This window comes from Indicator indicator, chromosome 23 (genome assembly GCF_027791375.1).
Source record: "Indicator indicator isolate 239-I01 chromosome 23, UM_Iind_1.1, whole genome shotgun sequence".
Taxonomy (NCBI): domain Eukaryota; kingdom Metazoa; phylum Chordata; class Aves; order Piciformes; family Indicatoridae; genus Indicator; species Indicator indicator.
In genome coordinates this window covers 12,072,893-12,088,441 of record NC_072032.1, presented here as the reverse complement: position 1 = coordinate 12,088,441, position 15,549 = coordinate 12,072,893, and the positions used below count along the sequence as shown (strand labels likewise).

The 15,549-nt window shown below is 48.3% G+C and overlaps 1 protein-coding gene across 1 annotated transcript in view; it reads left to right on the top strand.

The window, feature by feature from the left end:
- The first annotated feature begins 3,164 nt into the window (after positions 1–3,164).
- DDRGK1 (DDRGK domain containing 1) overlaps positions 3,165–15,549 on the top strand; it is a 31,431-nt gene continuing 19,046 nt past the window's right edge. Inside the window, exons 1-2 of the mRNA XM_054391531.1 lie at positions 3,165–3,252; positions 8,731–8,889. Of these exons, the coding sequence (XP_054247506.1) occupies positions 3,165–3,252; positions 8,731–8,889 (247 nt within the window). The remainder of the gene's footprint in view (positions 3,253–8,730; positions 8,890–15,549) is intronic.

The window sequence follows — 15,549 nt, the reverse complement described above, 5'->3', positions numbered from 1 at the left end:
TACTTGGATTAGCTCCAGGGAGACGAAAGTAGTCTCACTGCTCTCAGTTATCAGTGGAGTCCATGCAGTTCCAGGAGAAAAGCAAAAATGCCATGTTGCTGGTGCAGCTTGCTGAGCTCTGGGCCAGCCAGCAGCACAGAGCTGCTGAAACGGAGAAGTGTTTTTTCCAAGCCAGATAAGGAGGCTGCACAAGCTGCATTCAAATCAAGATCTTCTTGTCCATGCATTTCCTTCTGGTTTATTCCATGGTCATTTGCAAAATGACATCAAAAATTTAGACTGGAAGGTAACCTGTCCAGCTGAGTGTGGAGTATCTCCAAGGCAAGCAGTATCTCCAACTCTACTGAGCACTGGTGAGGCTGCACTTTGGATGCTGGGTTCAGTTTTAGACCCCACACTCCAAGAAGGGCATTGAGGGACTGGAGCAGGTCCAAAGAAGAGCAACAAAGCTGGTGAAGGGTCTGGAGCACAGGGCAGGTGAGAAGCAGCTGAGGGAGCTGGGGCTTTTCAGCCTGGAGAAAAGAAGGCTGAGGGAAGACCTTCTGGCTCTCTACAACTCCCTGAAAGGTTGGAGCTAGGTGGGGGTCAGTCTCTTCTCCCAAGGCACAAGTGATAGAACAAGTTGCCCCAAGGGAGGTTTATGTTGGACATTAGAACAATTCCTTTCCCAAAAGAGTTGTCAAACCCTGAACAGGCTGACCAGGGTGAAGACCCCATCCCTGGAGGGTTCAGAAAGCTGAGAAACACAACTCAAGGGATGTAAAATGTTTCTGATGACCCCAGTGTCACAACTAAACCGAAGAGAGCGTCCCACGTGCTGCCGCTCACCTCTAGAGTCAAAGCTCTGCTTCTACACGGCACTGCTGACACCTACAGGGAAAACCTCATGCAGCCCAGAAACGAGCCTGTGACATCATGTCGTTAAGACTATCCCCTTCTTAACAGCTCTAGGGGCCGTGCACGCAAACAAAACACATACCTCACACAAGTGCTGGCTGCAAGGGAAGGTCGTTAGCTGGATGATGAGGAAGAAAACAGGATCTGGGAGCCATCAACTTCCTTCACATCTGCTGTGGCCTCTGCTACCAAGCAAAGCATAAATGACAGCAGAGTTAAGCACAGAAAAAAAGTGGGGGAAGAAGGAAAAAAAGAGAGGAAGCGTGTCAGTGTGAGCTGAAATCCCACTCCCCCACCAACAATAACCAGGCTAGCTCAGTCTGGAAGCAAATGAAGGCTGTATTTACAAAGCAGAGTCTACAATCTACGATGAAATGCAATGAATATGTACAAATATACAAAATTCACAACATTTACAAATATATACAATCAACAGAAAAGCACAAACTATCTCCCTTTGCTTCCCCCCAAAGGGGACCCCTCCCAAAGGGGCCTCTCTCTCCCAGGAGCTTCCCCCCCAGACCCCCCGTGGACAGAAAGCAGAGTTAGTTAAGCAGAAAGTTGTTAACTTAGCTGCCAAGGTCAGTGTGTTTATCTTCAGCCAGAAGAGAAGAAGAAACAGCAGCCAGACAGCCCAGCAACTGCCCCCACTGCCGAACGCAGAATGTGCAGAATGCCTACTTTGTTTTGGGTAATAGTTCTTAAACATTTCTATCTATCCAATGGAAGTGTTTAGAACAATCAGTATTTTGCTTTCTTACACCCAATAGTGACTTATTTACACTCTTTCGCTTTCTCTGTACTGAACTTTGCAAGGAAAAATTAAAAAGACAGTTTCAAACCATCATAGGAAGAAAGAGAGAGAAAGAAAGAAAGAAAGACAAGACAGACAACATTTCTGTAATAATGTTTCTTTCTCAATGCATCTTTTCAGCTTTGCTTGGTGGCTGCCTCGCTGCCCACAGAAGGGTCAGCACAGACTGCTTGGGCAGACCTGCTACATGCAAAGAGGTGCTGGGTTACAGTGAAGATATGATCACATATGCCAGCCAGTTGCAGGCAGATGGTCAACCCACCACAATGCAAAGAGTCACACCTCACCAGCCACCCTTGGCAGCCCTGCCCAAAAGCCAGGCCCACCAGTGACATGTTCACAGGTGGGTTTGCCTCATAGTTTTTAATTATGATCACAGAATTGTTGAGGATGGATAAACCTTTAAGATCATCACATCTGACCTTTAACCCATCCCTGCCAGGTCACCACCAAACCATGTCCTTCAGCACCACATCTCCACGGCTTTGAAACCCCTCCAGAGATGGGGACTCCACCACAGCCCTGGGCAGCCTGGGCCAGGGCTTGACAACCCTTTTGGAGAATGTTCCTCATGTCCAACCTAAACCTAAACTGGGGCAACTTGAGGCTGCTTCCTCTTGTCCTATCACTTGTTCTTTGGGAGAAGAGACCAACCCTCACCTGGCTCCAACCTCCTTTCAGGAAGATGCAGAGCCTCCTTTTCTCCAGGCCAAACCACCCCAGTTCCCTCAGCTGCTCCTCACCAGACTTGTGCTCTAGACTCTTCACCAGCTTCGCTGCCCTTCTTTGCACATGCTCCAGCACCTCAATGTCCTTCTTGGAAGGGCCCAAAACTGAACACAGCACTGGCAGGGGGGCCTCACCAGTACCAAGTACAGGGGCATCGTCACTGTCCTGATCCTGCTGGCCACACTATTTCTGATCCAAACTAGGGTGCTGGTGGCCTTCTTGGCCATTTGGGCACACCTTGGCTCATCTTCAGCCAGTTCTCGCCCAACACCCACAGGTCCTTTTAGCTGCGCAGTTTCCAGTCATTTTTGCACCACGTCTGGGGCGTTCACGGTGTTGTTGCGACCCAAGGACAGGACCCGGCACTTGGACGCGTTGAACCTCAGCCCATTGGCTTTGCCCCATCGATCCAGCCTGGCCAGGTCCCATTGCAGACTCTCCCTACTCTCAGTCCCATCCGACCCGGTGTCACCTTAAATCCTCCCCTGCCTGTCCCTTCTCTCTGTCCCTCTTTCCCGCCCCGGGGCTGACGCTGCCTGCCGGCCTCTCAGGGCCCCCCGCCCCAGACGGGCTGCCCGTGCTGCGCCGGTGCGACCCCACCGAGCCCTCCCTAGTGTTTCTCTGCTGCAGGCAAAATTCGGGCAGCCCGGCTCGGGGTCCTTGCGGGGGGATGGGCGGGGCCGCGCCAAGTGCCGGTGTGGGAGGGCCCGCCGAGGGTTGGAGAATGGATACGGTGCTGTTGGTGGCAGCTGCCGTGCTCCTCGCTGTTCTTCTCTTCTTCGCCACCCACCTCCGCGGCCAAGCGAGGGCAGGTGGGTCACGGCCCGGCTAGGCTTCTCCTTCCGCCGCTTCTGGGGCTGCTGCCCGCCCCGTTCCGGTGGGGCCGGCCCTGCATTCGCGGGGGCGGGAGCCGCCGGGGTGGGAAGGACCTTGCCCTGGTGGAGAGCCCTCTTGGTGGGGGTTCCCGGTGGTTCCCTCGGGGTCTCCGCCTTCTTGCCTGCCCCTCCGCGCGCCGAGGTCGACCCTCAGGCCCTCGGGTGGCGGCGAGGCCTCCGCCTGCTTGCCGGGCCTGGGCCCGGTTACCGGGCCGAGGGGTTTGCTGTGGCTGAGTGCCTATTTTCGATATGTGCGGGAGGAGGGAAGGAATTCCTAAGGCTCCTCCGCTGCGTGAGGTGGCAGCCCAGCCTAGCTGACAGGCGGATCAGCCGGTTAATGTTCGTGTCAGAGCTGGGACTTGAAAGGCCCCTCTCCGGCTTCTGGCAGCCAATTTCACCTGCGTTTCCTAGAAATTCCCACTTCTGCTCCTTTCCCACCTTTCCTGAACGCTGCCAGGGCTTGCTGGGCACGCCAGGTTTAGGCGCAGCCCAGTTATGGGAAGAGGTAGATCATACAGCACTTGCAGTCCGCTCTCCAGCGGCCGGTGTTTCACCCCTGGCCAGCAGCTAGAACCATAGAATCCTTAAGGGGTTGGAGAAGAGCTTTAAAACCGTCGAGTCCAACCATAAACCTAGCGCTGCGGCAGCGTGAAACTCTGGTGGAAGTGACTTTGTGTAGCTACAAGTTGAGTGTTAGAGAAAGAAGTCAAGATGGAGCTGGGAATTCATCAGCCGTGTGCGTTCAGAGAGGAAGAAGGGAGTTTGCTTAGCTGTGGGTCTTAAATTCAGATATTTAACTAGGACAAACACTGAAGCCTTTGGCAATATAACGCCCATTTTCTGGTTTTGGTGTGCCTTAGGGTTTTTGTTTGTTTATCTTTTGAGCTCTGTTTATTTTAGGACAAAAAACCTGCAAGCCCCCCATGTATGAACGTGATTGTGCCAGTGCAAAAGTGTGAGATGCTGAGCAGCAGTTTTTGCTGTTAGGAAGTTTTCCCTCATGTTTCTCTCTTTGCATAGACTCAGTCTAAAGATTTCTCAACAGCCTGAAATTTCATCAGATTCCTAGTGACTTAGAGCTGAGCTTTTGGTAAATGTCAGTGATGTGTGTCCCAGAGAAACAAGACTGCTGGAAGTTATCTTACTTCCTCAGCTTGACTTTTAGCACCACTTAGGTAAATCAGGGGCTGTGGGATTTGGGAGTGTTTTATTCTTTTTAAGTATGCAAAATTCTAACAAACTTGAAGCCCAAGCATTTGTTTTAAATGGTTTGAACTCTCAAAAAGCTTCAACAGTGGTTTTGTGCAGCTTGGTTAAAGTTAGGTTACATTAAGAATAATCATTTTGAAGCTTCTTTTTTTTTTTTTTTTTTTTTTTACGTCTTTTAGTCACTTCCACATTGGTCTTGCCTTTTTTTTTTTTTTGTATTTTCAAGAAGGTTTCTACCTTAATATAGAGGCAGAAATCAGAATAAAGCCCTCTGCAGAATGTTAGTCATGGGGACGACTTTGTTCTCCTTACATGACAGAAATTATTTTTCTAAACCATTGGATCTGTGATGTGTTTAGCATCTGCAAACCTTGGTTTCAGCAGAACTTTGCTTTCCTGTTCAGTTTTCTTATGTGGAAAATGGAAGGTGCTACAATTCTGCTAGTAAATGTTCTTGTCTCATGGGAAGGGTTTGGAACTAGGGACTCTTGACCTAGAGAACTGGTTGGTAGCTCTCGCTTTTTTAATACCTGGGGATAGGGCAGCAGCTTCTCTTTGTGCTCTCTCTCAGGGAATTGGCATTTTATAATCGTTGAGGGCTTGCCTGAAGGGAGGTAATGATCACAGGAGGTAAATCCTGCCTTTGCTCTGAGAGGTCATTTGGGACAGCACAGTGTTTCCAGCGAGATCATGCCTGGACTTGTTCTGCTGAGAACAGAAACAAAACCACAACGTTTCTACGTGGTTGGCTTATCTCTTTGGAGTCAAGGCCTGATGTGATAAGCTGCACTAGGCAAAAGCACCTCCCCAGGGAAGCTGAGTTGTGTTTTGACTTCTCTCCTTGAGTTTCACAGGTTAAGTTAGCAGGAAAGTGGCAGATGCAGAATGCTTCTGGTGTGGGGGTATTTACCACTGACCTGTGAGGGTGCAGCAGGTGGAGCTCTCTCTGCACGGGTGCAGGATGAGGGAATTCACAAAGTGCCTCGAAAGCTGCCAGTCCAGGTGTTACCCTGATGGACTTGCTTCTCTGATGTAACTGGAGATAATGTGCTGTGATAGTCAAAGGAGGGCTTCTCAAAAGAAAAATCTCTTGGCTCTGAGCCAGTGGAAATTTTGCAAAGCTTTGTAAAGGAGCAGATTTCTACTTAGGGCGTGTAAAATTAAGTTCTAAGAAGTCTGGGCTCTGTAAGGTTTCGTAGTATTCTTTGTAATGCTAGAGCAGTGGTGCTTCACATCCAGCTTAGGAAAGAGCTCTGCTTTCTGGGCAGAGTTCTGCTCTGTCCCTCAGAGTAGAACCAGAGTCTCACAGGTGCTGCTGTGCACTGCCTGAAGAATCAGCTGAAATCATCTCTGTTGCTGCCTCTCTGAAAGCACAGAGGCAGAGCTGCTGTCTCAGCACAGCTGTAAGCCTGCTGTTTCCAAAAAAGAGGCACTGGATGGGTTTTTTGGGAGGCTGAGTCAGAAACTGGAGTACCTAAAGCTTAGGTTAAAATACAAATTCAGCCTGTGGGCATTTTTGAGATAGCTGCTTAATATTTTGTTTGTATTGTTAATTCCAGGGCTTTATCTCATTAATTTCTTCTGGCCTGCCTTTCTGCAATACCATCAAGCAGCTGGTGGTCCACTTGTCTCACCTGTATAAAATTGGTCACTAAGTTTGACTCACATGGCTCTGTGTCAAGTCTAATTAGTCCTTGTGTGACTAATCTCTGCATGAATTGGTTAGCCTGAGGGGCCACTTCTGCTGGAGACCTCTTGCAGCTACAGGAAAATGAAAAGATATGTTCAGATCAGTGCAGTGGCCAAACCACACTGCGCTACAGGAAGAGGTGGAGGAAAGCATGGCTGGACTCCAGAGGGAATGGTTCTTGACCTCCAGTTTGTCAGTCTAGTTCCAAGAGTAGGAACAGGAGGATTTTTTAAGTGTATTCTTTGTGTTCTGTTAAATTCAGTCACAGCCCTCTGTGTGCAGCTCTGGCTCCAGTACAGAGGGAGAGTGAGCATATCCAGCTGCCCAGATACTGCAACAAGTGATCTGTCTTGAGCCACACAGACAAGTCACTGACTCCCCCAAAGAACCAGCTAGGTGCAGGTGTGTTACAGGTAGAGGAACTGATTTTCTCCTCCCCCTCTTGAAGGATGGGAGGAAATGCAAGGACTAACATCCACAGTTTTCAGATAGCTGTCCAGCTGAATGCCTGGCAAACAGATGCCATGGGGGAGGGGAGAAGGAAAATAAAAATTGTATTAAAGCATCTCTTTTCCTACAAAATGTCAGTCTGTAGCATCTAGGTGTCTTCAGTTCTTTATCTGAATGTTTTGGAGATCTGGCAGGCGTTGTCCAACAACTGCCCTGAGTGTTTGACCATAACATGGTTTGGATTTGGTAGAGTTTTTCCTGCTTTCTGAGTCATGTTCATGCTGGTAAACTTTGAAGAATTACTTTGTCTCCTGTAGAGAATTCAACTGAGGAAACAGGATGGCTTGGTTCTGTGAGGGTTAAGCATCTCAGTTTGGGATGAACCCATGGCTTGTAAATGTATTCCTCATTCACAAAATGCGAAGCAGGCCCTTTTGAAGGACAAGGGGAACCAAAAGCCAGCTGGCATCTTGTGCAGGACCACCTCTGGAAGGGGCTGAGGTAGACATGCTGGAGCTTTGAGGTGAAAAGGATGCTGTGGTTTGGGTTGTAGCACATCTCAAGAACTTAGAGATGCACTGAGATGAGCTGCAAGCATACCTTTGATGCTGTAGTAGATGTAGTCATAATGCATCTCATTTTCTGATCATAGATATGCTAATAGTAGGGGGTTTGAGGAAAGCATTGTTTGGATCAGGGGATGCTGGAGACTTGGCAGTGTGGAAAGTGTTTTGAACTCCTGCAGGGACACTAATGTGGCAAAGCACAAAAGAGTCCAGAGTTGAGGTAAATGAGTAGTTCTGCAGCTTTAAAATTGTGTCAGAGAATTACAGAATGGCCCAGGTTGGACCCAAGGACCTCAGAGATCATCTACCCAACCCCCCTACCATGGGCAGGGACACCTCTTAACTAGACTTGTTTGCACAAGGTTTCACCCAGTCTGGCCTTAAACACCTCTGGGGAGGGCTTCTGTGAGACATTTTGAATCTTGACAACCTGAATTAAGACCTAGCAGTTAATGCTTTGCAGGGCTGAGCAGGTAACAACTTACACAAACCTCTGGTACACTTATCAACAGAATATGCAGAATGGATATCAAGGATGGTGACATTCTGCCTTCATCTGTGTGTTTTGGCATGCCTGCCACAGCTGATGGCAGCAGGGTCATGGAGGTCTCAAATAAAAACCCAGTGGAGGATTTTAAATGGAGGACTTCTGCAAGGAGCCCCATGGTCAGTCTCTTGCTCCCATGCTGTCTCCCAGCTGCTCCTCTGTTAGGATGTTCCTCCTTTGTCAGCTCTTAATTAGTCACTGCAGAGAGGATGCCAGGGAGAGCTGCAGTGACCTGTGGTGTTCCATTGTTGGGAGGGAGACCTCCAGTTTAACTCAGCATGACAGAATGAAGTCAACCCTGGATGTGTGTAATTTGTACTGCTTATTAGCTATGCAGGGTTTGTTTCAGGCATCACCATTTACACTTTGCACTCTGAAATGTGCATGCTCTGCACTCAGTGCAAAGTAACTTACAAACTGACAATGCTTTAGGCAGGGAGAAAAAGCACCTTTGGTTCCTCACCTTTTGATAGCTTCAACATTATACACTGCTAGTCCTGCCAGATAAAGAGAACTGTTGTCTGGTAAAGAGAAAAACAGATTATCAGTATCTTCAATTATTAGGTTAAGAGTATTTTGAGCACTTTGAGAGAGGGGGTGTCTTTATTTTGTGGTGGGGTGATTTTTCTGGTGGGGGCTCTGTCAGATCAAAGAACATTATCAGCATGCAGCTATAGGTTTTTCTTTACAGTAATCTGTATGCTGTTGCCAAAGAGACTGCTGTCAGGATAAAATTCTTGCTGTGCACACACAAGCTCCAGTGCATGACCCAGCTTCAGCATGGGGAAGCAACTTGCAGGCATCTCCTGCCTGCAGGAGAAAAACCCCATGGGAGCGGGGAGGCCTTCTCCATCTGGAAGGCAGCACTGGTATTGCAAAAGTTGACTGGCTGAAGGACAGCTGTGGCAAGCAGAGATGGCAGATCTCTCATGGATTGTGCTTCCCTTTTGCAGCTGATGAGGAGCACCAGCAAAATGTGGCAGCAGCAGCAGTGGCCAGGCCTCGGCCCCATGCCGAGGAGCGGGGAGATGGGATGCCAAGGCGCCGGAGGAACATGGGCAGCAGGATGATGGCCCAGAGGAGAGCACAGCAGGCAGAAGACTGGCTGGAAGGTAACGTGGTTCAGGTCCTCTTGCAGACATTGAAATGGACCTTAACAACAGATGTGAAGGATGGGGCATCTCCCATCTCTCTGGACAACCTGGTTCAGTGTCTCACCACACAGTGTAAAACATTCTTGCTCCAGTCTAAATCTCCCTCTTTTACTTTAAAACCATCACCCCTTGTCCAATCACAATAGACCCTGCTAAGATACCAGTTAGAAAGTGGCCTTTTCTAGCAGTCCCTCCATAAGTCCTGAAAGGCCATCAGAAGGTCTCCCTGGAGCCTTCTCTTCTCCAGGCTGAACAACCCCAACTTTCTCAGCCTGGCCTCACAGCAGAGGTCTTCCAGCATTGCTGTAGCCACCTCTGGCCCCACTCCAACAGGTCCCTGTCTCTGCTGTGCCAAGGACTCCAAAGCTGGGCACAGTATTCCAGCTGAAGTCTCAGCAGAGCAGAAGGGCAGAATCCCTTCCCTGCCCCTGCTGCTGGAGATCAGCCTCATGTTTCTATGGAACTTCCTATGCCTCAACTTCCACCCATTGCTCCTGTCATTGGGCATCACCCAGAAGAGCTCGACTCCATCCTCTTGGCACTCACCCTTTACATATTTATAATCATTAGTAAGGTCACCCTTCAGTCTCTTCTCCAATATGGTGGTAACACCTTTGTACACCCTGTAAGCCTCACTCCTTTGCTGCTGAAACTTCACACATTATCTTTATTATTAAAGGTGACAGAATCACCATGATTCACCCAGCTGGACCTCTTGTCCTTTCAAACTGTGGGTGAGGTGTTCAGGGTTTCTCTACTCCAGGAGTGGTAAAAGTGAGCTTTGCTTCACTTGAGCTTGCAGTGGAGATCAGGGTGTCCTTTTGGTGTGCAGTAGGTGAGAACCATCTGTGTGATGCTCTGATTAGGAGCTAGCTGCACTTTCTTCAGCTTGTCTTGCAGTTTGTAGAGAGCCTTGCACTGGGGCTGCCAGGTAAACCTGCCCTTCAAGCTAATTGTCTTCAACAAGCTTTCACCAGTGGAAAATTGACAGGGCTGAACTTTTCAACTTCAGTTCTTTCTTTTCATGTGTTAACATCCTGGAAAGAAAATGAAATCTGAAAATATTTTTGCCTTAAACTCCAGACATCAAAAGTTTGAGTGCTGAAGGCTGGCAGTGAAGCTGTCAAAGCAAGCAGCTTATCTTTCTTTGTCACTTGAGCAGTAGAAGAATCTGTGTCGTTGGGCTTTATAAATAATTCTTTTGCAGCTCACTGTACATCAGCTGCAAGTGTTGAGGCTCTTGCACTAAGTTTTCTTTGCAATTACATCATTTAATTGTGGGGGTTTAATCTCTTTTTTTTTTTTCCCCAAATCAAAACAAATTCTTGTTCTGTGCTTATGTCTGGGTTTTGATTCATACTCTGGGATGGTGTTTTCAAGTGCCCAAGCACTGCTTCCCACCAGTAACACCACACAGCCTTTGGAGCCTGTGCACAGACTTCAGCAGTGTAGCTGTGGAGAGAAGCATCTGTCCCTGCTTCCCCAGTGCTGAGGGTACTAGTGGCCATTACTGCTTGGCATTAGCCACCTTCTGTCATGGACTGGCTTGCCTCTGTCTTGCAAAACCCTTAGCCTGGCTCTGAGCTACCTAGATTTGTGGGAGAGCTGGGGGGATTCTCCCTTACAGAAGGGTATTTTACATGTTTTAAAGTGAGCATAGAACCCAGGCCTGGAGTTAATGCTTGGATTTGTCCCCTTTGTGCAGGGGCCATGTGCATTTTCTCCATGGCACTGCAATACAGAGCCTCTGAACCTGCTGAGCAGTTATCCCCATGGCAGAGTTTTGTTCTGAAAATCAGTTGACTCGCATGGAAAGAGCCCTGAATGCAGGTGATGATGCACAGTTGCAGGCCATGCAGGACCAGTTGGGGCACCCAGGGCTGAAGGCCAGAGTTATTTGCAATGTAGACACTGAAAACAAGCCAGTCTGGTTTGTGTAATCTTGGCATGCAAGTGGGCAAAGCTACCTGAATACTGCTCTGTGTCACTTAGACTTCTGTGTAGCACCAGCCCATCACTGCAAGATTTCTAGCAGCAAACTCAGGGAGGGCATGAGGATGTCCTGCTGTATCTCTGCCATCTTCACAGACACAGAAGGGGAGGCAGGTAGGAACTGCTGTTAGCACCAAAGCACTCTGCCTGGTCAGGATCCAGTTGTGCTGACTCTAGGAAACGGTCTCAAAGCAGCACTTGCAGGCTTTGAAGTTGTGGTTAGTCTAAGGGGTTTCTATTTCAGTTTTGAATACTGAAATCCACACCCATTGCCAGCAGAGCTAAACCAGGCTCCAGTAGCTGAAGGGGGTCTACAAGAAAGCCAGGAAGGGACTTCTGACAAGGCCTTGTAGTGACAGGATGAGGGGCAATGGCTTTGAGCTGGAAGAGGGAAGACTGAGACTGGAGATGAGGAGGAAATTCTTGAGTGAGGGACAGATTGTGGAGGGAAGTTGTGGATTCCCTCCCCCTGGAGGTGTTCAAGGCCAGATTGGATGAGGCCTTGAGCAACCCGGGTGAGTGGAAGGTGTCCCTGCCCATGGCAGGGAGTTGGAACTGGATGGTCTTTGAGGTCCCTTCCAACCTAAACCATTCTATGGATGACTCTTCCTTCAGCTCAGTGTGGGGTGGGGAAAGCCACCTAAATTGCAGGCTGTCACAGAAAATAAAGGGTGAAGCAGTAAATGCCTTGACTTTCTTAGCAGGGCTGCAGCCCACAGGGCGTGGGTGGGTTCCCTGTTCAGGGGTTCTATGTGGGCTGCTTGTGGACAGTTCCCCTGGCTGGCTGCCTGAGTAACAGTTCTCAGTGGTTGGTGAGCACTCAGAGGGTGCCTGTCAGGAGAATATCAACAGCTATTAATAGCCTCTGCTGACCCAAGAGTGCTGGGGAGGTATTTTTCATTGGTGACAAAGTGCTTTTCAGAATGACTTGAGACCCCTGAGCTGTGTTCCCCCAGTGTGACTTGAAGGCTGGCATTAGAAGAGTGGGTTTGCTTGGCTTGTGTCACCCCCATGCAGTTCCAGTCATAACATTGCTGCCTTTCAGGCAGTCCAGTGCAATCAAGGTGACTGCTAAAAGCCTGTGCCTCAGAGGACTCAAAGGCTTCTGCCTTTCCCTGTGGGAAAGGAACCTGGGAGGAGAGCTGTGTGTTTGTGTGGTTAAGCTGCTTCTGTTAGCCCAGCTAGCACACTTAATCAGCTGTATTGTACCTTCATTTAAACTGAACCCTGACAGAAGTGGCTTTGTGAGGCTGGATACAGCCAAGATGAAAATAAGCTCTCTTCAATAAGTAAATGTGTGTGGATTTCAGGGGTTAAGCACTTAGGGCAGGAAAGGCCAAGCTGAGCAGGGATTGGAGCATCTCTGAGGAGGAAAAGCAGAGAGCCCTGGGGCTCTTGAGCCTGGAGAAGAGCAGCCCCAGAGGGGATCTGATCAATGCTCAGCAAGAGCTAAAGGGTGAGGGAAAAGAAGATTGGGCCAGACTCTTGTCAGTGGTGCCCAGTGGCAGGACAAGGGGCAATGGACACAAACTGGAACCCAGGAGGTTCTATCTGAACAGGAGGAAAAAATTCTTTGCTGTGAAGTTAACAGAGCCCTGGAGCAGGCTGCCCAGAGAGGTTGTGGAGTCTTCTTTTCTGGAGATATTCCAAACCCTGCCTGGACACTGTGATCCTAGGCAAGCTGCTGTGGGTACTTTACCAGGGGGTGCTGGACTTGATGATCTTCAGAGGTCCCTTCCAACCCCCACCATTCTGGCCCCATCCTCTTGCCCCTCACCCTTTAGCTCTTGCTGAGCATTGCTCAGATCCCCTCTGGGGCTGCTCTTCTCCAGGCTAAACAGCCCCAAGGCTCTCAGCCTTTCCTCCTCACAGAGATGCTGCAGGCCGCTCAGCATCTCCATTGCCTTTGCTGCACTCTCCAGTAGTTTCCTGTCTCTCTTGAACTGGGGAGCCCAGAACTGGACCCAGTACTCCAAATGTGGGCTCCCTAGGGTGAGTGGAAGGGGAGGCATTAATTGTACCCAGGCTTAGTGCCCTGGGTGTGCTAAGTTGACCTTTAAAGCTCTGCTGAATCATAGGCTGTCTGCATCACTGTCTCTGTTTTTTGGGGTTGTATTTTTTGGATGGAGCTCCACACACCAGGAAAAGCTTGGGGGAAGTGATGCTTAAGGGATCACATCAGATGCTTCAAACAGGAGGAAAGCAAATGCTGCTGAACAAAGCCATGTTTGATCTAGCACTGGGAAAAGGCTTAAAAAGCCTTTCCAGTTCTTCTGCCGAACCTCTGGCTCAGGTATTCTTAGTATAGAGGAAATCTGAGAAGCGCTGAGAGCCTCAGGCTGAACAGTACCCATAGAAGGTGGTTTGTGCTTGTGGTGTTCTCCAGAAGGAACTTTTTAAATAAAGAATAATACCAGTGTTGAACTGTTAATGTTAGAGTAATAACTGCTAATGCTGGGTCACTCACTTATGTTTTGAACTCCACTTGGCCTGCTATTTCAAATACAAATAAAGTTATTTTAAACTTAAGCAAAACTGTAGAAGCAGCTGTGTCAAGTCTGAGTGTCCCCTGTTGCCCTCTTTGTGGTGTAGGAAGGGGGGAACCCTTTTGATCATCTCAATAATCAGCTACCAGTATTTCTCTGAAGCCCAGTTCAGCAAGCCTGCCTCATATTAACTTCCATGTCCTGAAAACAGTGAAGTTATTTGAGAGCCACCTACACAGCTCTCAGTTGCATTTGTTTCTGATGATGTCTCTGTGGCTTAACCATGGCACCATGCTGTGTACTGGAATTAGTAAAACCAGAGTCTTTCAAACCAAAGTCTGCATAGAAAAGGGTGAGGCTCATTCATATACATGCTCCTCTAATGGTAGCTTTTTGGGATTCCCAGAAGTGGAGACCAGGCTCTGGAGTGAGCCACTGTGTCAGTGTGAGCTGAAATTCTGCCCCCCTCCACCAACAAGTAACCAGGCTAGCCCAGTCTGGAAGCAAATGAAGGCTGTATTTACAAGCAGAGTCTACAATCTACGATGAAATGCAATGAATATGTACAAATATACAAAATTCACAACATTCACAAATATATACAATCAACAGAAAAGCACAACCGATCTCCCTTTGCTTCCCCCCAAGGGGACCCTCCCAAAGGGGCCTCCCTCTCCCAGGAGCTTCCCCCCCAGACCCCCTTGGACAGAGAAGCAGAGTTAGTTAAGCAGAAAGTTGTTAACTTAGCTGCCAAGGTCAGTGTGTGTTATCTTCAGCCAGAAGAGAAGAAGAAACAGCAGCCAGACAGCCCAGCAACTGCCCCCACTGCCGAACGCAGAATGTGCAGAGTGCCTACTTTGTTTTGGGTAATAGTTCTTAAACATTTCTATCTATCCAATGGAAGTGTTTAGAACAATCAGTATTTTGCTTTCTTACACCCAATAGTGACTTATTTACACTCTTTCACTTTCTCTGTTTTGAGCTTTGCAAGGAAAAAATTAAAAAGACAGTTTCAAACCATCACAGCCACATACAGAAAATATCTGCCAGACCACTTCTGGTGATTGTCACAACAGGGTGAGGTCCAAGTCCAGCTGCTGCAGGCTCTTGTGGAACTGGGCATCAAAGATGATGGGCTTTGTCTTCCTGCTAGCCTGATCTTACAAACCAAGGGCTGGTGTGTAACTTTGGAATTGTTGGGGCTTTTTCCTTCCTAATGATGAGAGCTAAAACTTAGTATAAGAACTTCCTCTCCCCTGCTCTCTTCCTCTTCTCCTTCCCTAAATAAATGCTGTATTTCAGGAGAGGAGCAGGAGCTGGCAGTGCCACTCTTCAGTGTGTGAAGATGTGTGGATCTGAAGTCAGCATCAAGCGTAGCAGCACTGCGGATGCTCAAAGTGCAGATTACCCCAACAGAGATGCATGTGACAAAGATCTTTCATTTTGATTCTGCCATCTGATTCAGATACAGGAATCTCTAGATCTTGTGTGGTGTTTCATGAAGCGAGCTCGTGATTTCTCTTAGAGTGTTGAGGTCAATCCAGCCCACATGGGTTGTAGGATCAAGGACTAATTTAGATTAGCAAATAAAATGGCCAAATATTCCTGAGCATTGGGGTGGGGAGGAACTGGTAGTCTTTAATAGCCCCTTAGCCTGTGGGCAAGCAGAAATATAATGCATTTGCACACCATTTCAGCATGACTCTTTCCTATTTCCCAGCTGCAGAAATCATCTTTATACAGGTAATTATCTCTGTAAATTGCTGTACAACAGGGAACTCCTTCCACATAGCTTTGGTGCAGTCAAGCTCAAGATTCACAGCACAGGGAGCAAGCTCAAGGTTCACAGTGCAGGGAGCTATTTTTCTTCCTCCTGCCTTAAATGTTGATTATATCAAGCTAGAACCAGTGGGTGAGTGACATGCCTCTGAAGCCCACTTCTTGAATGGATGGCTGCTGAGCCAGGTAACTGGGACAGAAGGTGTCTGCAGGTGGGATGTAAGCAATTGCATCATGACAGCCACTAGCACAATCTATGTACAATAGAAAGTATCTCTTGCAATTGTGGGAAGCAGGAGATATTTATGAAAAGCCTTCCTCTGGCTTCACTCCAGTGTGTCTTTGTCTTCTTACTTCTACT